At 39.7% G+C, this 22895-nt stretch overlaps 1 protein-coding gene across 1 annotated transcript; it reads right to left on the bottom strand.

The window, feature by feature from the left end:
* Positions 1-408: 408 nt before the first annotated feature.
* On the bottom strand, positions 409-19715 carry VPS4B (vacuolar protein sorting 4 homolog B). Its single transcript, XM_051799375.1, has 11 exons — positions 19536-19715; positions 16629-16740; positions 15076-15226; positions 13755-13822; positions 10884-11003; positions 10490-10646; positions 8846-8994; positions 8610-8691; positions 6385-6604; positions 3708-3845; positions 409-1945 (listed from the first exon to the last, which is right to left on the bottom strand). The coding sequence occupies exons 1-11, from the start codon at positions 19560-19562 to the stop codon at positions 1844-1846; spliced, it is 1326 nt and encodes a 441-aa protein (XP_051655335.1). The 5' UTR covers positions 19563-19715; the 3' UTR covers positions 409-1843.
* Positions 19716-22895: the final 3180 nt, after the last annotated feature.

The raw sequence follows: 22895 nt of genomic DNA, 5'->3' as shown, positions 1-22895 counted from the left end.
CCTGACAGTATGTGGCTCACTTCTAAAGTGTTCACAAGAGAAAACTACAAAAAAGTGATCTTGTTGCAACGAGGATTAAGTTTACTAATCACAGCTACCTGCACCTCCCTCCACTGGAATTCCTGCCCTCACCCACTCCCTCTCCTGCTGTACCCACAAAGGTCAACAGAAAGATTTGCAGCCCACTGATTCACATTTACATATTCTGATATTAGACAAAGATAAAGCTGTAACTGAAGGATTTTGGAAAGAATTTTTCATCATGTTAGTAAACAAAAGCTCAGCACCTTGCAGATCAAAGAATTTTTAACTATTTTGTTTAGCTATTAAACACAGAAACAAGTCTAAAAAATAATAAAGCAGGAAAAACTTGAACATAACATTGAAGAAATACTCAAAGAACATAGCTGATGTTGTACTTTAACATTTTACTTCATTTAAGTACAGAAAATGTCACCCATCCTATGATTTATAACGTACACAAAATATGTACAGAAAAGAAACCAAACCTCTTCAAAAGATTATCAAATATGTGTATATGTATATAGAACATACACACCTAAAATGTGCAAATTTCTTTTAATGCAAGTTAAACAAAGCATTTGCAGGATAGAGTTATACAATGATAATGGAAGATAGAGTATTCTACATAATCCTAATGATGTTTCATATCTACAGCCAGTGCAAACTTACAAGGCACAAACTCAATGCTGATGCTGTAGTGTTGTAAGTTACATTCAGGCACATCTCCATTTGCAGTTCTTCAGAAAAAGAGCAATGGAAGTGCTACTTCTGTACTAAACTGCCAGCCTTCTCTCGAAGTTTAAGCACTAAATTGATGTAACCCATATGCTACAGTTACCAGTGGGGTTCTGGGTTAATTTATCACCAGAAAGTCTGTGGCTAAAACATCTGTTATAACCTCCTCATATGTGAAAGTATGCTATTTCCTAAAATACCTCCCATACATTCTCCAAAGACTACGTTTACCTTGCCAGCCTCAAGACATGGGATCTTACAGGGTATTACTAATGCTTTTTTCTAATTTTAGTCAAACTGCTGCAGAAAGTTCATCCAGATTTAAAAGAACCAAAACAGCAAATAAACCAATTCCAACAACAGCCAGCAAAACACCTTCTGAGTTACTTGCATTTAACAAACGTCTGTTAAATTGCATAGTGACAGTGTGTAACAGCCAGTAAAGAGTTAAAAACAAAAGCTTGCTGTTTAAGGCAAAATTTTAACACAGCATAGCAGAAAAAGCCAAATACCAGGTCCATCAGTATTTAAGCAAAATATTGGCCCACGCAGTCTTATCCTCAAAGTGTTTTCCTTCCTACTTTCATACCAACCCACATTTGCAGTATGCTTGATTAGCAAATTTTGTTGCGTTTTCCTAAATGAAATGAGAGCAATTAGTATGTATGCTGATTGACTAATACCGAAAACACCTGACAAATATGTTCTCTTCCACCCCTCAAAAAAGGGTTTTTTGAGCCTACTGGGAGTTTAAAACTCATTTGTATCCAGATCTAATACACTACCTAAAATGGAACTATTAATTTAAAGCTTTCTAGTATTTATTAGACTTTACCACATCACTTTGCTGTCTCACCCTAAAATTGTATTTCTGTATTATTTTTCAATAGAAGACATTTAATAGACATCTGAGGAAAACGATACAATACAAAAGCTTAAGGGTCTTTGCAAAGGTATCTTCTATTCCTTCTGCAAAGTAAGAAAGGAGTGATTTTATTGGCATTTATTTGAAGTGCCATCAATAAAGACACAAGAATACTTTTAAAAGAAAAAAAAGTTCTAATGGTCCACGTGTATCTTTGGTTTAGCCTTCCTGACCAAAATCTTCTGTAAACTTCTTTAACTTCTCCAGGTCCAATTCATTAACTGTTGGTTTTGTGCTAGCTAGCGACCTGAGCATATCAGCCTGTCAGAGAAAAAAAGAATACGCATTAAAAAAAAAACATTAAAAAGCTCCTATTTACACAAAACAAAGTAAGCTTAAACACTTCTGCACAGAGGCAGAATTTTAACACTGTCAAGACAGACGACAGTTACTGACTTTTCCAATAACAAAATCACAACCTCAGGTTTAGGTTTAAGGCACTCATCCATTCAAGTTTTATTCATCTGTTTTTCCTGATAAGAACTTAGTTCCTTTTTTTTATTTGTCAGCTACTATTTTCAACCCTTGTTTACAGCAGATTAGAGTGGAAAAGAATCAGATGTCCCCATGTACTCTTCACAGTCCAGCAAGATAGAACAACAGACTGCGATTCATCTCCAGCAAAGTTTTACTGCTCATGACTGGTAATTTCTGTCTCTTCAATTTAGTAAATTTCCTAGATAAATAATTAGATGCTAGAAAATAGAGTTTAGAAAAATCACAGATCTATGAAGTTGAAAGCAGCAGTTAAAACACTCTGTGAATAAAAAAGGGAAAGAAAATTAATCAAGTCCTAGTTAAAGGCAACTGAAAAAAAGTAGATGCCCAACACCGCATATTACTATAAAATTATGGCTAAATCCAAAAGTTAGTATCATGATTTTCTACACTTGATATTTCTCTCATCAGATCAGAGGTACCCTGCTTAGAAAGAATTAAAGCCTGATCTCTATAAAGACAAAAACCGATTATGGACACTATAGTGCATCAGAGCCCAGGTACCATTAGGAGCACACAAGGAGCTGTTATGTTTAATTCCAGGAAAGACTGATTAAAAATCCACTTAGACCATACAGGTAGAAGTTTTAGGGCAGGCCTGAAGCTGCATACATCCTTTTGTGCTTCCTCAGTATGCAAACAGGCACAGAAAATTCTTTTCTGAAATACAGTGACGGTTATATTTACAAAGCAGTGCCTACTGCTTGAGAGGTTTGTGATCCCCATGAAATACACAGATTTCTTTCATTCATTACAGGACTGTTGGCACACAGAAAATGACAGCAGCATGGATTTGTTATTAAGTGCTTCCCATGAACTTTGTACTTAAATTCAGAATGTGCTTTTGCTGCCCTTGGGGAAAAATGCAGAATAAGTGTCCAGCAATTAATTTTTAGTGAACTAAAACTGAAAATTGTCTTAAAATGATGTATTTTATTCCCTAGGCCAAAGAATTTATATATACACAAAGAAATTTTAATATACACAAAGAAAACAGCTGGAAGAGCTGTATCACCTGTGATGAAGTTTAACCAAAACTACCACTACATCCAAAATCTTCTTACATTTTATTGTTTATGCTTGTATTTATTTCATGGGCAATATTTACCTATGGCACATCATGCCCCAATTTACACTGAATGTAATTTTCCATTTCCCAGTATTAATGCCACAGAGTGATGGGAAGAAAGCATATCATGGTACAGGGACCCCAAAGGTTTTAAATGAATAAAAGCCAAGTGAAAGAACTGTGGAAGAGCCAGATGCTGCCCATGGATGAAAGAACAGCAGTTGCATGCCAGCAGACAAGAACAAAAAGAATTGCTTCTCAGGGATAGAGAGCTGGCTTTTCTGTAAGCATGCCATACTGTAGTGCTGCATATTGAGAATTCAAATATCTGGTTATCTGGTATGTGCAGCGTTTCTGAAAACAAACAATTCATCCAATTCTCTTGAAAAACTCTTCACCTTAAAGACTTTTCAGGGTTCTGCAAAGCAAGAAAGAAAAGCTATAAGGAATACCTACCATGGAAACTTGAGGCTCCAGTAATTTATCCCCTGGGACCTCCATCCATGTCATTTCTATGGCTTCAGGATCACCTGGAGAGCAAGGGGTGAACAAATCTACCATTGTGTTTGGAGTAGACACTGATGGTCCCTTTACCTAAAAATAAGAAAACACTCAGTTTATAGGAGTTATAATTTTAAACACAAAAACCAGCTGAACAGCACCCTAGAGCAAAAACATTTCTTGATTTTATGCAGATGGCCTACCCATTGGGAAGATATGTCCTGTGAAAGAAAAATTTTGTAAGAGTATGGCTATCATTCACCTTGAAAACACGAAGCTGTAGATACCTAAATTCACATCAGGACAAATCCAAAAAGCCACCTCCTCTGAACACCAAGGATTTCTGCGGAAAACCAATATGCCAGGAAATGTAATTGGTGAAGACCACACTTCCTGGTCACTTTGGGAGTTCGTTCATCACTGGTTAACAGCTTTCTAAAGCTTTCTCAGTAATTCTCCCTGAGAGTCCCTCAAGTCAGGAAGCCGGAGGGAGCTTTCCAAAGCATTCCAAAGCTCCCACAGCACCTTTTCCAGCACCACGCGAGTAGCGCTCCATAGAGAACAGCGCCACCTAGCGGGACAACACAACACACCCTTTTTCCCCCCAGACACGTTGACAGAGTCAAAAAAGATGCACCAGGCATCTGTTCCCTTTCTGCAACACACTATCTGTTACCCACGATTTTGCTTTACGTCATTGTTCCCTGAAGCCCCACACATCCACAGGAATGCAAAGCATATGCAAAGATTGAAGGACAACACGCTAACTTGCTATTTTTGACAGAGAGAACTGGATTTGCTATTCCGAAGTGCATTTAGAGCACGACCCTGGAGAGCAGATTGCAATATTCAAAATGCACTCTGACAAACTTGAATTATAACACAGAGCAAGGAATGATTACTAACAATTGAGGAAAGCACTGTTGAACTGAAGCAAGTCATCTGTTACGATGCAAATAATAACATTAAGATTTTGCTTATAAAAATAGGAAATCACATCCAATTAAAGTATTAACACAAGTGGAATCAACTTGGCTTATGTCAGAGCCCTCAAAGTACTGCAGTTGTTGGATTTTTCCTTCCTTTTTTTTTTGAGAATAAAAAGGTAAGATACAAGAATTCCTTTTGGGTTGCTCTGCAAACTGTGACAACTGAGGTTATTTAATTGCTCCATGGCAATCTGAAACATGCCTCAGATTGTTCCAAATTTGAACAAAATGCTAAAAGGTAACAGCCCTTTAGCCAAAAATGTCACTGTCAGTTAAAGTCAACAATAGATAAATACTTCAGACATCACTGCTTAAGGGAAGAAAGCATCTAGAAAATTCTTGATATATCAAAATAGCTGTTTATTTAACAACAAATACAGCTTACACCACAGTGTTACTGTGAGGTGTCCTCAGAAGATACACTTATTGTCCTCTCACATTCTGGACCACATTGGACTTAAGTGTGTCATTCTCTTTGAATCTTAAGCTGAATGTACTCATTGGAAGAAACTACATTGAAAGAAAAAGAGTATCTTCAAAATAAGTGTAGCTGTTCAGTTCAGGGCCCTTAATCCTGATTTACTGGTAAAAAACCTGTAATTGTAACTGAGATGACAAAGAACTGCTGCCAACACAAGTTACATGGTACATATCTTGATAGCTTAGGATCTAAAATTTTTCCTACCACACCTGCTCTTTTAAGGAGTGGCAAATTAAAGCTTCCCTTTACAGCAGCAAACACCTCTGCAGAATACCCTGACCCACCTTCACCTAAGATATGTGAATTTCTGTAAAAATCAAAGTTTGCACTGAAAATGTAAACAAAAAATACTTGTAGTCTGGGTCTACTCTAAGAAATATTACAAATGAAAAATATAATTTTATTTAACCAATATACGTATTTCATGTATTTTAACCTCTGTTTATAATCACACTGTTTTTAAGAGTTCAATTGTTTACAGAGAACAATTAAGTTTGAGCAGGACCCATATGTGCAAATTCTCAGGGGAAAAGACATTCCCAGATCTAATTGATTTAGATTGGTGGTAAAGAATGCCAACTGGTTCTTTGTCAGATAAAGTTTCTGAGATCCGAATATCATGAAGAAATGTTTCTTAAGTCAGTACACAGCAGGTAGAGGTAACTGCAAGATAAGCCAAGCAATACAGTTTGAATAGGCTCTTGTTATGAAACTAACTAATCATAAATTAGTTTCCACATTACAGCATAGTGTCCATAGGGTGCTGCACGCTGCCCAAACAATGAAACACAGACCTTGCTCAGTTGTCTTGCCCCTTTACTACGGTCACAAGTAACACTGATTCAATGTTTTTACCAGAACTTTACAAGAACCTTAATTTTTTGGTTTGAAAAATATGCCAAATAAACAGAATGTGCTTAAGTATAATCCACGTGTTCTCCTATGTATGAGGGAATACTTTTTTTTCCCCACCATGTTAAGAAACACTTGAGACAGAAAAAGAGCACCTCTGTAATATTCCCATTTAAGTCAAACTGCAAACTGAATGCTTTTAACATTCTCTAGAGACATTAAGAGTCATAGCACGAATATTCAGAAACCAGATCCACCAGACTTATAGCAGGACTAGAGGAAATGCGAGAGATTTTTGATTCCTACTTACTTTTTTAAAGTGAGTAGCTGATTGCACTTTTCTAACAGGCTGCATGAGTGCATCACGTACAATGATGCTTATATCTGCACCAGAATAGCCTTCAGTTTTCTTTCCAAGCTCTCGATAATCTGATTCTGTTAGGAGATTTGGAGTTGACCCAAGGTGGAGTTTGAACATTGCAGCCCTGGCTTGGTCTTCAGGTAAAGGAATATAAATACGCTTCTCAAACCTGGTTTAAAAAAGTAAAAACAAAGTGTTCCTCAGATACTAGCTCATGCAGGTGCACAGTGAAAAGAAGCCTATGCAAATAAGCGTATACTTTGCTCCTAACAATATTAGAAAGAAGCAGTTTCAGTATGATAAACCTTTCAAAAAAATCTAAGGCAAATATTCAAAACCTGTTCTCATAAATAATACTTCAGTTAGCGTAAGCTAACATCCAGAATATAACTGCTTCTGTTTCATTACAAAAATCTTCTCTTCAGACTGAAGTTTTCCCAGATACTCTCCAGCAGAGTTTGAGTCATAAAAGAAAAAACTGAGATGAAGAAGCCTAAGTGTTGAAGTATATTTGCACAGTTTTCACACTCAAAGAAAGAACTACCTGATAACAACCTGATGAAACAATTTTCTACACTCTCCAACTAAATTAAAGCAAACCTCATAGCTGGAAGCAAATTTGAAGTCACATTCTCAACAGAGTCGTCAGTAGAAAGTGTTGGTAACTGCAGTTCTTCCTTTGAAGCAGCATCTGTTCTCAGAGTGGGAATTACCTCCCATCAACAAAACAAGAGTGACTCCAAATTCTATAGAACATAATTAACCCGATATACATGACAGAGTGGCCTAAATCCATGGAAAAATACTATAATTACAGTCACTGTTGTACAAATCCCTTTAAGTCTTGTGGGCACAGAATGAGAGAATGGTTTGAGTTGAAAGAGACCTTTAAAGTTCATCTAGTCCAACCCTCCTGCCATGGGCAGGGACACCTTCCACGACATCAGGTTGCTCAAAGCCCTATCCAGCCCCATCCTGGCCTTGAACACTCCAATGATGGGACATCCACAACTTCTCAGGGCGACCTGTGCCAGTGTTTCATCACCCTTATAGTAAAAAATTTCTTCTTTATGTCCAATCTAAACTTACCCTCTTTCAGTTTTAACCATTGCCCCTTACCCTGGCACTACAGGCCTTGGAAGAAAAACAACAAACATCTCTCTGTCTTTCTAATAATCTCCCTTTACACACTGAAAGGCCACAATAAGGTCTCTCCAGAGAGAACCTTCTCTTTTCCAGGTTGAACAGCCCAAACTCTTTAAGTCTGCCTTCATAGGAGAGGTGTTCTCATCATTTTCACAGCTCCCTTCTGGACCCATTCTATCAGGTCCATGTCTGTCTTGTACCATGGACCACACAACTGGAATTTCAGGAGTGACTAGAAATTTTAAGCAATATGTTCACCTCTAAATCTGTCTCACACAACACTATACTCATACAGGTTAGAAGCGACCTCTGCAGGTCACGTGATCCAACCTCAAATCTACGTATGGACAGTTTGAATGAAGTATATAAATAAAAGTCAGCATCAGTCATAAAAAAGCAATGTTTCTTTAGCCTACAAAAATGACCATTAAGCAAGCTGTGCCCTCATCTCAACATAATCATATATGTCATATAGCTGTGTTTGTCCTCTGCTTGCTCTGCAGCTCAAAGAAAGATCCAAATAATTAGATACAGATTTGGAAGCTCTTTATCTACAAAACAGCAATTAAAACATGCACTGAAAATCACAAGTTATACCTGACCAATAGAATACCATGGTGTTTCTGTGTAAGGTTACATTTCCATGAAAGAATTCAAGCTACTCAGCAGTTCATTAACAGCTGAAAAGGAAAGCTCTGCCCTCTCTTGCCCTTCTGAGGTGTGCATTTTCTAACTTGTTCCCCAAGCCCACCAGAAAACCAACAAGGAAGCAGAAAACTCCTCCATTTCTTCAAGCATAATCATCTAACCAAGAAATCAAATAAACTACAAGGCTGATATAAGAGTGAACAACCTACCTCTCTAAAGGGGCAAGAGGCTATTAGTTTGGCTCGGTCTGTCTCATGGAACTGAGTTGCAGAACATTAGCCATGGCTGCAAACATGAGCTGGATTACCACCTCAAATAGTCTCTGACTGAACCTTCACACCAGTTATGAATTTCACACCATGAAAAAAATTACATCATACCTTCTCCTGATAGCAGAATCCAAAACCCAGGGTATGTTTGTCGCTCCTAAGACCAAGATTCCTTCATTGTCAACACCAACCCCTATATCAGGACAGAAATAATTTCAGTGTTTAGATGATAAGCAGAGACTGTTTTAAAAAGTCATCAAAATGTAATGAGGTGGAACTGCAGTTATTTTAGTGTTCTTAAAATACATCTCTTAATTCCTCTGTCTGATTCTGAAAACCAAACTTACCTTGCATCTGGACTAGAAATTCTGTTTTTATCCGTCTAGCAGCCTCACTTTCATTTTCACTTCTTGACCCGCAGAGGGAATCTATCTCATCAATGAAGATAATAGAAGGTTTGTTTTCTCTGGCGAGCTGGAACAAGTTTTTCACTAATCTTAAAGAAGAAAACAGCTTCAGTTATCTTAATAATTTTATTAGTTACATCAGTAAAAACACACAACAGTAGTTCCCTTCAGAGAAAGCAAGAAAAAAGAAGTATTAACATAAAGCTATTTAAAGACACAACATTCTTCCAGCTCCAAGGCTTAGCACTGAGAAAGATAGCCCAGCATAAAGAGAGATGAAAAAATTTAGAGTGCTCCAGGCATGGTTTTGCAAGAAAAAGCTCTTTTTCAGTATACACTTCTACATGACAGCCTGGACTATACAAAACCACCACTCTAGACAGATTCAAAGGAACATGGTATTTTCTTATTTAACTTAATCAAATTAATTCTAGGGATTTTGTAAGAAATAACTTGTACTTCTACTTTATACAGCTTTACTAAATAATTACTATATGACAAGAAACATTGGTTTGCAAAAAAAAAAAAACAAACCAAAAAACCCCCTAAAAATAGAACCCAAAATACTTCCAGCCATATTTCATTTACACATTTTACTAAGTTAAAAAGAAAAACAAATAGGAACATGCTGCAAGAATTTTCACATTACAGCATTAAATCTCAAGCAATAGTCTCAAATGAAGTCAAATAAAATCTAATGCCAAGGTAAACTCCAGTTCTGTATTTCTTTTGCAACAGAGGAAAAGCAGCTTAAGGTTTCCAGCTTTTGAGGAAAAAAAACCCCTCAGTTCAAACACTTTATGGCCTTTCTTCCTCAATCTATCAACTTTAAATAGTGTTGCTGAGTTGTCTTGCACTTCAAACTATTGAAGTATGGTTTTGACAAATATTCTCATCATTATATGAAGGTACTTTCTGTATAAACCCAGATCTTTTGATTAATTCAGAGAAGATTTATCAGGGAAGATTTTGGAAGCCTAGATGGACAAATTCTGCACTTCTAGACTGCAGCCAACACATCACTTCAGGTTTCCTGGTCTTATTTACATATGACATAGTAACAAACAAAGAGTTAGCATAGGGACCCCTGAAATTTCCTTTCATGGCTGCTCTTCTCCTTCAACTTATTTCTGCAAGTCTCTTATGTCTTTCAGATTTTGTTTGAAATCAGAATGAAGAAAAAAACCACCTTCATATGGACAAAGGAATGCCACACAGTTGCTGGGACAGATGAGTGGGGAGATGCCAAGAAGCAAAGTAAGCCAGCACTTCAGACTGATAGAGTGTGCAATCACAGCTGAATTCAGAATGGGAATGAGCTCCATGGTGCTCCATAAACCTTCCTGAGCTAGTTTTAAAACTATCTTGAGCCCTGAAGAAAGATCTAGATGCAGTTTCTCAAAATGCAGAACATGATGATACCATTACATGGCACTGCAGCAGGAAACATAGAAACACCTCAAGTTTGTTTTTAAAAAGACAAGACTGTTCCCTCAAATTCAAGTTCTTTACAGCAACTCATCTAGCTCTATATTAATTTCTTGTTGAAAATGTTTTCCTGGACCTCTGGCAACTCCAACTTACTTTTCACTTTCACCTAACCACTTTGAGACTAGGTCAGAGGAAGATACTGAGAAGAAGGTAGAGTTGTTTGCTTCTGTCGCCACAGCTTTTGCTAAATAAGACTTTCCTGTTCCTGGTGGTCCAAATAAGAGAATCCCTCTCCAGGGTGTTCTTTTGCCTGCAAAAGAGAAACCAGCAGTCTTCAAAATACTGTAGAAAGACTGAACCTATTTTCTGATTATGCCCTTCTCATGTACTCTGAGGTTTTCCACATCTACCCATGAAACTTCAGTCAGATGGATCACAATCTCTTTGATAAGAGCTCAGCTTGAGTCTCTGACACATTGGCATAACACACTTCACAGGCCCCAGTGTCAGTCCTGATTGGCCAATAGTAAATAAGTATAATTCTGACCTGTAAACAGGTGTGGAAATTTAATGGGCAAGATGACTGCTTCTTTAAGTGCTTCTTTGGCACCTTCGAGGCCAGCAACATCACTCCATTTGACATTTGGTCGCTCCATAACAATTGCTCCTATAAGAAAGGATTGTATAAGTTAGTGATGCACATATCTTTTCACAACTACAGCAAATTCCATTTGGCAAAAAAGAATAATATAAAAAATATATGCCCACGTCAATACTGAATAAAACCAAGGCATTTCTAAGTAGATATAAACATCGAATTCCAGTAGGCAAATGGATGTTATTTCTACAGAAATCTGTCACGTTGTTTTACCAAAATAAACCATGGATAACCGGAATACTTGTGAGTTAGCAGAAGTCCTGCAGAAACTATCTCCTCACTAAACCACAATTGCACTTCCCAAAAAATCTGAAATTTCATTTTAAACAATGTAGCTCCACTAGCTCAGGATGTGTAAGATTCTCCAGCAGATGAAGTAACTTGTTTGGTATCTCCAGATGTGCAGCAAACAATTGGACTACCTAATGGTAATGAAGTTTGAGAGCTAGGGCTGAAAGTGTCAGAAAGGTTATATGGAGCCTGCTTAGCTGCAGAAGTATCTTCTTAGTCAAGCCACGTTCTCTCAAAGTTTATCACCAAGTCTCATCTTCTTCAATCAGTGAGTTCAGCCAACTGAGCCGTAATTTAGCCTTCTCTTCAGACTTCAGATTGGTTAGTCTGACATGCTAAGAATTATTTTGTTTCTACTACTTCTGGATGGAAAAACTTGGAACTCAGATAGTAATTGAATATTAGATCCTGTAATCCTAGCCAAGGCAAACCCAAAAGATAAGAGAAATTTTCACATGAACAAATGCCAAACAATCCAATGCTTATCTAAGTATTCAAACACAATAAAAGTTTTGGTTGCCCTAATTCTCTACAAGGGGTTTTCTGTAATTTCACAATTGGCTTTCACCAGGTATTTTCTCAGCATTTTCATCTCATGCATTCAGAGCTCTGTGAAGTAATTTAAGGCTTTTTTATTCTTATGGGACTGAAAATTTACTGTTACTCACTGGCTAATGAACAAAGCAAATAAAGGAGAGTTTTTCCTTTGTTGCATTCCTTCTCTATAAGATTGACATGAAAAATTTCTGTTAACAACTGCAACTATTAACAGTTTGGAATTTAGAGTCCAAAACCAACAACATATCATTTAAAATGCTAAAAATGTTAGAGAAAGTTAATTGTGAACTGTCTTAACTTGCAATCTATATACTGGAATTAATTCAACCACCCACCTTCAATGCATTCAATTCTTTTGCTAGGTTGATTACATCTCAGTTTTTCTTAAACAAAACTATGGGCTCCATCATTAAAACAATTAGCAGAACAAGTAACAGTTCCGACTGGAACAAGAGATTATTTCAAAGTAAAAATATCAGTGATCTAGACCAGACATACCATGGCAACTGAAATCACTGCACTGTAAGAGATCCCCTGTACCACGACAGAAATGGAGCTGGAACAGTAGGCTTCCTAATTTTGTAGGTGTAAATGAACAGCTGGAAGATTAAGCAATAGAGTGCAAAAGGCCTTTAAAATTCTAAACAAGAGTAATGACAATAGACCCCCAACTATTATCTAGTCTGAGTGTCACCTGGTCACTTCTTCCACCATAAGTTACTACTATAATTAAAATCTAAATAGTCACAAATATGGGAAAGTTCCATAAGGCAAACTCGGCTAGGAGTAACAAGGAAGCAAAATTAAGTACATGAAATTTCTGTGGCTGTTATAGGAAGTAAAATGAAAATGAGTAGTCTGAAGACAACGCAGAGCTTGTATCTTGTTATCTGAGTAACACCTGTGTTAAGTTTAAAGGTACCTCAGACTTTCAAGCAATCAAATGTACAAGCAAGGTGGTTGTCATTTTATAGAAAGTATCAAGGAAGTTCTGGGTGCAGGAAACTATTCTTGAAATAGGACCTGAAGGTCAGATTCATGTAGGAAGAAACAAAGTCTTTATAGTGAGAAACAGGATAAGAGTCCAGTGCTCAGCAATTTTCTGTCATTTTTAAAAAAAATAGGAAACTGTCCCATATAACTGTGCATAACATTAAATAAGTGTGCAGCGAAGTAGAAGCAGCATGGGACAGTTTCTGAAAAGCAGGAGAACAATGAGGTTTTTGTCAGATCCATAAGCACCTTCTGTCAGGGGAGCTCTGAACAATTCTTCACCATTAAAGGGTAATAAATATGAAAAAATCCTCCTTTTTACTGCGCACAAAACTACTGGTGGCTGCCATACATTGCATCACTAACTGTATTCTGAATTAGAGCTCAAAACTCCAAACTATGATGCTACTTAGCTGTGAGAGCATCAGCACTGCATATGAGAAAATGCTGCCCATTGCTATAAATGGGAAGTAATCCATGTTCTTTACTCCTAAACTTGAGCACAAGCTTTTTTTTTGTGAAAACAGTCCTGCTTACACTAAGTGTTTGCATGATGTTCATTACTTTAGCCCTAGGCAATACTTTAATTCACTTAAGAGTAAAAAAATACTGATTCAGTTTAGCCTATAGCTATCTGGGATTTTGCAACTTCTCCTGTCGGAAAATGCTGTCCGGAAAGATGGTACAATTTTAACACGAAGCACAGGGTACAGGAGATACATTTCAATATAGTCACTGTATAAATTCATGGCACACAAGCCCATACTTCCAGAAAGACTATGCTTTTGAACGTGTTGAGCATACTGGTTGAGCCACTTACAGACATTAAAGTTTACCCATAGCATTTAGATGGCAAAAATGTAGGAACTTGCTTGACTGAAGTCACTCCTATTTAAAGAAAAGGATGCTTCAAATTACCTTGAAGTTGATTCTGTAGCTTCTTTTTTTCAGGATCCTCTGATTCCCCTTCCCCATCACTGTCATTCCTGATATGGAAACAAGGAAAAAAAATTTGAAATACAGTAAGAGAGACTGCTGTCTTAGGGTAAAAGTCACAATGCAAAAAGCAGAAAAAACATCAGGCTGAGGAAGGAATGAAATAAATGTTGAGATGCTTCTAGACCTGTACAAGTTTACATGATTGTACTCCTGCTTTTGTTCACTTTCCTAAACTTTTTCCACAATTTCTTTCTAATTCACCCTCCTTGTCTTTTCAACTTCCTCTTACGGGTCTGAGCACTCTTAACACACTTCTACATGCTTTGAGCCAGCCCTCAGGAAACAAAACCCTCATATTCAGCAACACAGAAGCAATAAAAAGGTTTATTTGTAGACATTGGGCAAAAGTGACAATCTGGACTTGCAACACGACTTGGCCAATAACACCTAGTACTATGAAATCCTACACTCTCATCAGAACAAAGGATAGTGGAAATTAAAGAAGGAAAAAAGAGATAGTGAACAAGTGGAGTGCAGGTCATGAAAATACACATAGCCTCTGTGGTATTACCAATTCCTTCTAAAAATAAAACAGTAGGACACAGTACAGCTCAAAAAATGAAACTGATGAGATGAAAGAGTGACATTTTAAGAGACAACTAAGTAACTTTAGCTGTTCAGGACTGCTAAAAGGGCAGCCCCACCAGAAGCTATCATCCTGAAATTTTCCTCTCTCCTATAACAGCAATAGCAAGAGCAAAAGAGGCTGGGCTTGTTTGGGTGACTCTGCTTGTTCAACTCTCTGATATGCAAAGTGAGAAACAAATCTCATAAAAGGAAACTAGCAGAGAGACCAGGCAGCAGCAAGACATTAGAGTGATTCAGTCCATCTTACAGAACTTTACCCCATATAGAACTTTTCACCTCTTATCAAGTGTGAGAAAGATCAAACTCAGTAAGTCCAGTAATCACCAGTCTAAATTTATTTTCTAGTTAGTAAGTATTTAAATGCAGAAAAACTTTAAAGGTCATTGGGCTCATTGCCATTAAATGCAATAATCATTGGATTCAGCTTTCATTCTTCAGTGAATTTCCTATGCAAATGGTCACACATTTTAGTAAACAAGCACAGAAATGCCTGTGATGGTAATTCATGGTATTTTTATTAGCCCACTATATTTCAGCACAGTCATCACCTGAAGTATTTCAAAAACACTACTCAAAATGATCTTTCAATAGTTGAATTTCAGAATAAGCTGAGTTCAGGAAGTATTTTGCTTTACCTTCTCCAAAAACATACCCTTTTGCATCAGTAGGACCAGACTCTTTAACTGGTTTTGGTGCAGTTTTTTCTCTCTTTTTCAGATATTCTTTCAGCTTTTCTGCTCTGTCCAAGTATTCTGTACATTTCATTCTAATGCTGTGTTTTGCTTTATCACCCTGTGCTTCATCTAAAAGTTTGAAGAGAAACAATTCTTAGTTAACAGCAAAACACATGTGCATCACCAGAAAACAAGACAAAATCTCTGTCATCTTTATATCTTATCAATATAGCCCTCTGAGGGCTCACCACATAACCAAATACCTCAACTACTTATTTTTCCACTATGCCATGGAAAGAAGTGACAGGAAGGATGTATCACATAACAGAAATCAAATATACACCTGAACGTTGCCTTGGCTTAAAATTTGACTGTAAAGGATTAAGGATAACGGCACTGGAAGCTTTTGTGTCAGCCCTTCAAGCTGCTAGACACTGCCTTAATAACTGATTTTCTAAAATAGCTCATCAAGATGCTGCTTGTGCTAAGCAATTTTTATTGAGAAGCATACTTGATTTTTCCACTGCCTGCTAATTTTAAAAGATAAAGAAAAAAATTACATAAAATATCTGAAAGAATTAGGTGTGTTTAAACAGCCACACTGTTCTCGTAGTCACTATTACAGTATTTCAAATCAGCAATCAACATTTAACATCAAGTTTATGTGTTAAGTTTCCAAAAGTATATCAGTATTGTTAAAAGAAAGTGATATTCTGAGAAAGTCTATAGGACATAAATGGATAAGAAGTGATAAACACAAATTATCATAATAATAAAGGACTATAAAGAAGCTATAAAGAAAATAGTGGTTTTTTCCCAATCATGGAGATCTTTAAGTGCACTTACGTCAGGCAAGCAACACTAATCCACTTAGATTAGGGCTGTACCTACATTAAGAAGGCCCACTCCTTGCATACAAGCACTGGACACGGCACAAAATGTTACACAGAAGTGTGAAAAGGCATAAAATAATGAGAATATGGAAACCTGAAGAAAAGTTATAACATACAAATCCATCTTATACATTTTCTTGGCCAAGATGAACAGCAAGACCATGACATTAAGGAGCAAAAAATGCCAGCAGAGGGACTGTAGAAAGGCAAGTTGCATGAGTTAAAAGGAGCAAAAACCACTCTGTAGATACAGCAAAGACTTCGTGGTAACATGGACTTCAGTACAACAGAAATGTAGGGATCCCTGCACTTATTGTCACATTTCCTTGTGCAGTGGTCAGCTTGAAACACTGCTACCAAAGTCCAGAAGAGAGACAGCAAATAGCTGCCTCTTGTCTTAAAAAAAACCCTAAAACAAAACACAAGTAAAAAATAATCCAATTTCTTTCAAGAATGGAGCAAGCACACAACACAGGAAAGGCAAAAGCTGAAAAATATACAATGTCAGCCAAACTACAATTCGCAAGTATCAACTGTTGACGAGAGTAAAAATTTAAATACTGATGTTAACATACGACGTTACTCTTGTGCAATCTGACTACTAAAGTTCACTTAATCATCCAAGACGTTACACTTACATTTTACAACGTGGAGAAAATACTGCACAGCATGTTGGTACAAGCGGAAGGCTTCCTCATAGTTTCCTGCTTTATCTTCTTGTGCTGCCCTGCTAGCAAGGTCTATTGCTTTCTGTAACACAAACAAGTAATTAAGTGCTGTGCAAAAGCAGTTTGCACCATCGGAGACGCTTTAAGCTGTTACCCTGTTTTTTGATGGCGAGTTTTCCTGCTTCTCAACATTTACCCCCAAAAGTTGAAGGCAACCCATTACAAGTCTTACGTGGTGTATTTTCATCCTTTTATGAACAGCAATTTACTAGCGTACAAAAAAGCATAGAGAACATATCCAAATCTCAAGCATCAGAAGCGTTCTGTGAGCAGTTATGAACAGATTTTTAATTTATTTGTTCAAATAGATCTGTGATTTAAGCTACCATATTGCACACACTGGCCAGTGGATTTATTGCTATCACCGCTATTTCATTGCTCTTAAGTGCTTATTACTTTTTATTACACTTTCCTCCTTGGAATGCCAATACCACTTCAGGACAATTAAAACTCTCTGTTTTAACCACTCCTTCATGTGAGTTAAAAAAAAGTGGTTGGTTAGCTGGAGATAACAAACTCCAAATAAATCTTCTCTAGCCCCTCACCTATTTTTTCACATTCAATTGCTTTGCTAAGCATTGTTAGTATGCTTAGGATGACTAATGTCAGAGATCAAGGTGGAGAGCTTCAACTGCAGCAAGGATTTTCCACTAGACATTTCAGTACAGATACTCTTGCCACTATCCAGACACTCTGCTGTGTTTCAGGCAAAATAAACTGACATGAGAGAAACAACAAAATCTCTCATTCTATTGCTTTGCATTGCTGTCTTGGAAGCAAACATCATCTCAACAGATCTGCCTGAAATCAAAGGTATTTAAAACCAATGAACCAATAAAGTAGACTCTATGGCTGTGTTGTGGCAAGTGTTGGGACACACTGTAAGCATCTGTTTCTCTGGAACAGGATTTATTCTTTCCTTTCCGGAGAAGCCAGGAGCTGATAAGCAGTTTCCCAGGTACGAATGGGCAGTCCCGTCCTTGGGGCTCATTTTGTGCTGGCTCCCTTAGGCCCCTCTAAGCACCATTCAAATCTAGCAAAAGAGCAAAAATTAACCCCAAACAGAAGTTTCTTTCTTCATAAGTCCCTTCAGTGCCTTCAGTTACTATGGGACAGCCCAATGACTCCTGGATGCAGTACAACAAAGACAACGATATACATGGCACTAAATCCAAAGAATAAATGGCAAAGATCACCTGCTAAAACAGAACTGTGAGAAAACAGGGCATGTTGCAGACCTGCTCCTCTGAAAAAGTCTACATCATGTATTGCCTGGTTTTGTAAACAGCCAAAGACGATTACCTGGCTATTAGATTCTCAGCTCTAATACTTCCTTACATGAGCTGCACAGGAAGCTGAACATGAGCCAGCAGTGTGCCCAGGTCGCCAAGAAGGCCCATGGCATCCTGGCTTGTATCAGGAACAGTGTGGCCAGCAGGACCAGGGAAGTGATTCTTCCCCTGCACTTCGTGCTAGTGAGGCCACAGTTGGAGTACTGTGTCCAGTTCTGGGCCCCTCAGTTCAGGAAGGATATTGAGGTGCTGGAGCAGGTCCAGAGAAGAGCAACAAAGCTGATGAAGGGACTCAAGCACAAGTCCTGTGAAGAGAGGCTGAGGGAGCTGGAGTTGTTTAGCCTGGAGAAGATGAGGCTCAGGGGAGACCTCATCACTCTCTACAACTACCTGAAAGGAGGTTGTAGCCAGGTGAGTGTCGGTCCCTTCTCCCAGGCAACCAGCAGTAGGACAAGAGGGCATGGTCTTAAGCTCTGCCAGGGGAAGTTTAGGTTGGATATTAGGAAGAAATTTTTTATGGAGACAGTAATCAGACACTGGAATGGGCTGCCCAGGGAGGTGGTGGATTCACTGTCTCTTGAGATTTTTAAGATGAGACTGGGTGTGGCACTTCGTGCCATGGTCTAGTAACCACAGCAGTGTTGGATCAAGGGTTGGACTTGATGATCTTGGAGGTCTTTTCCAATCCGGTTGATTCTGTGATTCTATGATTCTAAGAACACCACTGCTATCAAACAGAAAATCATTATTAGAAAGTTCTATGAACTAGGGCATAGATGACCAGCTTTAACTATCCCTAAGGCACAAACCACATTCATCAGGCCATAGTTTGATAGTTTGATGAATATCACCCTCAGAAAGAATGTCAGCCTTAACAGGTGTCATCCCCCTTCTGCTTATTCTAGACCCTGCAATATATCCTCTGCTTTGCCAGTATAAACATTACACTGCCTATGTAAACACTGCATACGGAAATGATCACGGTTCAAACAGCTGAAAAGAGACTGTTCTGAACACAGGTCACTTCTGGATCTGTTTTGCCGGCCCGCCGCAGCACCGATTACACAGGCCCGACTGAGGGTTAACACAAGCAGAAAACGGAGCAGGCAAGGGCTTCCTACAGCAAGAAACACAAGCCAAACTATGCGTCCAGACCACAAGAGGCAACAGCGCTTCCCAGACGGGCATTAGGCATCGGGTCCCGCAGGGCTGGTGCTCGCAGGGACCCCCTCCCGGAGGGGTCAGGGACCCCCTCCCGGGGTCTCAACCCCGGTGCCGATGAGTGGTGACCATGCGGGCTCAGCCGCGCCGAGCCCCGAGCCCACTTCCCACCACACGCCCCTGGCTGCGGCTGCCTGCGGCTCTCCCGACGGTGTCCTCGGCCCGGCGGGCAGGCGGCGTTCGCGTTCCCTGTGCCGCCGCTCCGCCCGCAGGACAGCCCCGGCCCAGGACAGCCCCGGCCGCGCTCCTCCCTGCCCGCCGCCCCCGGCCCGCCCTGCCCCAGACAGGGCCGGCGCCGCTGTACCTGCAGGTTGCCGGTGTTGCCCGCCATGGTGGAGCGGCAGAGGGGCAGAGGGGCAGAGGGGCGGAGGCGGGAGCAGGGAGCGCAGGCCCGCGGCTGCAGCCGTCGCAGCGCCCCCGGCCCGGGAACGGGAACCGAAACCGCGGCCTCCGCCCGCCCTTCCGCACCCCGCGCCCCACCGCGCCCCTTCCGCTTCCGGGCACGCCCCGCGGCCGCCAGCCAGTCGCTAACCGGGCCGGGCAGCGCCCCGCGCAGCCCCTCGTAGTCCTCGGTGTTCCCTGGTGTTCCCTGGTGTTCCCTGAGCCGCTCTTAGTCACGGAATCGCTAGGGTTGGAAGGGACTCCTGGAGATCATCCAGTCCAACCCCCCTCCTAAGGCAGCGTCACCTAAAGCAGGCGACACAGGAACACGTCCGGGTGGGTTTGGAATGTTGCCAGAGAAGGACACTCCGCAGCCTCCCTGGGCAGCCTGTTCCAGTGATCTGCCACCCTCAGCGAAAAGAAGTTCTTCCTCATGATGAGGCGGAATTTCTTGTGTTTTAGTTTATGGCCATTACTCCTCGTACCACTGAAAAGAGCCTGGCACCGTCCTCTTGGCACCTGCCTTGGAGATATTTATATGCATTAATGAGATCCCCTCTCAGTCTTCTCTCCTCCAGACTAAGCAGGCCCAATCTTGTTTAATCCATCCCGACACAATCATGAGCGGTCAAGTGTCACTGGCCCGTGGGTCAGTAATGAAGCTCTGGTGACGTGTGATGCTCACGGAGTGTGGAGGAGGAAGTGACTCAACAGGCAGCTGATTACAAACCAGTTCTGTAAAGCCAACCTGCTGTATGGATTTAGGGACGCCTGCTAAATTAGTGCCATATCCTTCCCCACAGTACTTTAATTCCTTTAGGGCAAAAAAGAATGTCTGGGAAACTTCACTAGATTAATAAACCCCATTCTTCCAACTACCTCCAAGTAACCACAGTGCAAATTTGACTTAATAATTTCAATGTCACTTTTTAAATTTTTTTTTTTTTTATTTTTTATTTTTTTTTTTAATTTTAAATAAAACAGTTCAGTGAACCTTTTTGTTACTGTAAGTAGGTTGCCTGTTCTGGGCAGAGGGAAAAAAGCACATCCACAGTCCTCCCTGTACCAGGGAAGGTCGTGGTAATATTTTCCTCAGATCACCAGGTTGGCAGTTTATCTTGGTAAGTGTCCTGGTGTATCGAGGATGCTTTGGTTGATTTTTAGACATGTTCTGTAACAACTGTTCTCCTCAGCTCAACTCCAAATGTGTAAAGACGATGTAGCAAAGATTAAGTCATGTAATCAGGCTTTGGAAAATGACATGGTAAAGGGAGTTTGCCACAGAAGACAACTGAAATTGGCCAAAGTGAAGGGAGAGCTGATGATTTCTGAAGGAACTTTACAGCTGTGTCGTCATCAGGATTCAAGCATAGCATCCATGGTGGAAAGTGCTCAGGAAAACTGGGGGCTAAATCACATATATCAATTTCTTTCTTATTCCATCTTCAAAGGATGAGGCAAAACCATCCTTTTTACTCTTTCACCATTGATTATGTCATCATAGAGCCCTTGGGCTCTTTTTAACCTCCTTCTTATTTAAAATACACTACTTCCTTGGGGATGTCATTTCCCTTTCGGCTTTACCTTCTCATTCTGATTAGTGTAACAGAGTACTCTTAGATACATTCCTGGCACTAATATTTCTGGCTGTGTCCTCTATACCTATGATTTTTAATTTTGTAGTGTTATATCTAGCTTTTAGACCTAGGTCTAAAACAATGTCGCAAGTGTGTAAGTAGTAAATGACTCTCCAGTCACACTGAACTAGCTTCTGAACTCCAGAAATAATAAGTGTGATTTAAAAAAGTAAATCAGAAAAGGCACTTGTGCCATTACAATAACAGGCTAAATCTTGCACTCCTTACTGAAGTCTTACTCATACAATATTCCTGCTATAATTTGACTTTGAAGCTCCTTCTGCCTGAGGAAAGACTGGATGAACGATGAATGCTGAGTAATGACATCAAGATTATTTCCTGAGAGGCTGATGAAGTGTCATGTCAAGGGTATTTCTTCAATTTGAGGGACAAGTACGGTCACATTATCTAATACTTCCCAGTGCTGAAGATCCTGTGTTACCATGTTCTAAGAATTCATATCATAATGATTGTGTACAACTAAGTGTAATGAAAATAGAACATATTTAAAATGTTAATATGGGTACCTCTTGGCCTCAACTAAGTCCATCTCATCATTGCCTTGTTGCTTACATTGCTTCAGTGTTAGGTGGCAGAAGCATGGAAGATCTCCTGTGTTTCCTAAGGCTGAGTAAGCTGTTGTGGAGAATGCGTCCTGCTACCTTATCTTGGTATAGAGGGAAAGGATCCACCCTGCATGTTGCCTGGACACCTTGGGGCAAGAATAGGTGGATACATCAATAAAACAAGGCATGTCTACAGCACAGCCAGGCTTCATATCTGTGATTCCCCTCTGCCATGGCAGCTGACTGAGATGACTAATGTCATTATCAGAGTGAGACTGCTATTAACTAGATGACACAAGAGCCACGCAGTTAAGGGAAATCACTGCCTTAAAGAGCTTAACAGTGCAGACAGAGAAGGCAGGAAAATATAGCCTCTATTTTTTTGTATTTTTCTACATGATGAAATGATGTTGCAAGATCAATATAAATCCCATTACATGACCTCGATCCAATTTGGTGTACACACAATGAGCTCGTGCACCTGGGACTTGCAGCGCATCTGTGTTCATTCCCTGCACCAGCAAACATACTGTGCCAAAAAGCAGGAGCACTGCCCTTCTAAGAGGTTCAAGCCACCAGCTGTCCTTGGGAACCTGTCTGCCTGTAATGTAGTGCATGTGGGAGTACTGCTGTGGTATTCCCAGGTGGATGGCTGCCCTACGTAACCACTTCTAATAGCACTGAAACCACACCAGCATTGTGGCGGAGGGCTGTATCCTAAGAGTTATTATTCCTAAAGCACTCGGAGCTCTGGGCACAGAGAGGGTATTGTGTAGCTATGGAGCCTGGAAGGAAAAGAATTAAAGCTGCCTTCAGGACTAGAAGGATTGAGAGCAAAATTAAGCCGTGTTACATCTATGGTGCTAGAGACAAGAGTGAGCTTTGGGGCAGGACTTGTAGCACTGGATTTTGAGGAGTAAGTGGTGCTCAGACTCTATCTCATCCCATGGGTCCGAGGTGGATGGTGGCAATATATTTCCTGCCATAGTACAGTTATGGATCTGGTTGTGCCTTTCCGGAAAAGTTAAATTTGTAGCTTTCAAGCTGAACTCTTTAGATTTCTTAGTTATATTAATTTTC

The sequence above is a fragment of the Manacus candei genome, unplaced genomic scaffold (assembly GCF_025592945.1).
Source record: "Manacus candei isolate 608988 ecotype Guabito, Panama unplaced genomic scaffold, ASM2559294v1 h1tg000049l, whole genome shotgun sequence".
NCBI classification, from domain to species: domain Eukaryota; kingdom Metazoa; phylum Chordata; class Aves; order Passeriformes; family Pipridae; genus Manacus; species Manacus candei.
This window is presented reverse-complemented; position numbering and strand designations above follow the sequence as displayed.

Bases quoted from the DNA above. Each gene is read 5' to 3' on its own strand.
- VPS4B (XM_051799375.1), bottom strand. From the start codon at position 19,562: ATGGCGGGCAACACCGGCAACCTGCAG. The intron at 8,995-10,489 runs GTAAGTTGGAGT...TTCTTCTTTAAG, and splicing joins TGGTTAGGTGAAAGTGAAAA to ATTAGTGAAAAACTTGTTCC. The intron at 6,605-8,609 runs GTATGATGTAAT...TTTTTAAACCAG, and splicing joins GATTCTGCTATCAGGAGAAG to GTTTGAGAAGCGTATTTATA.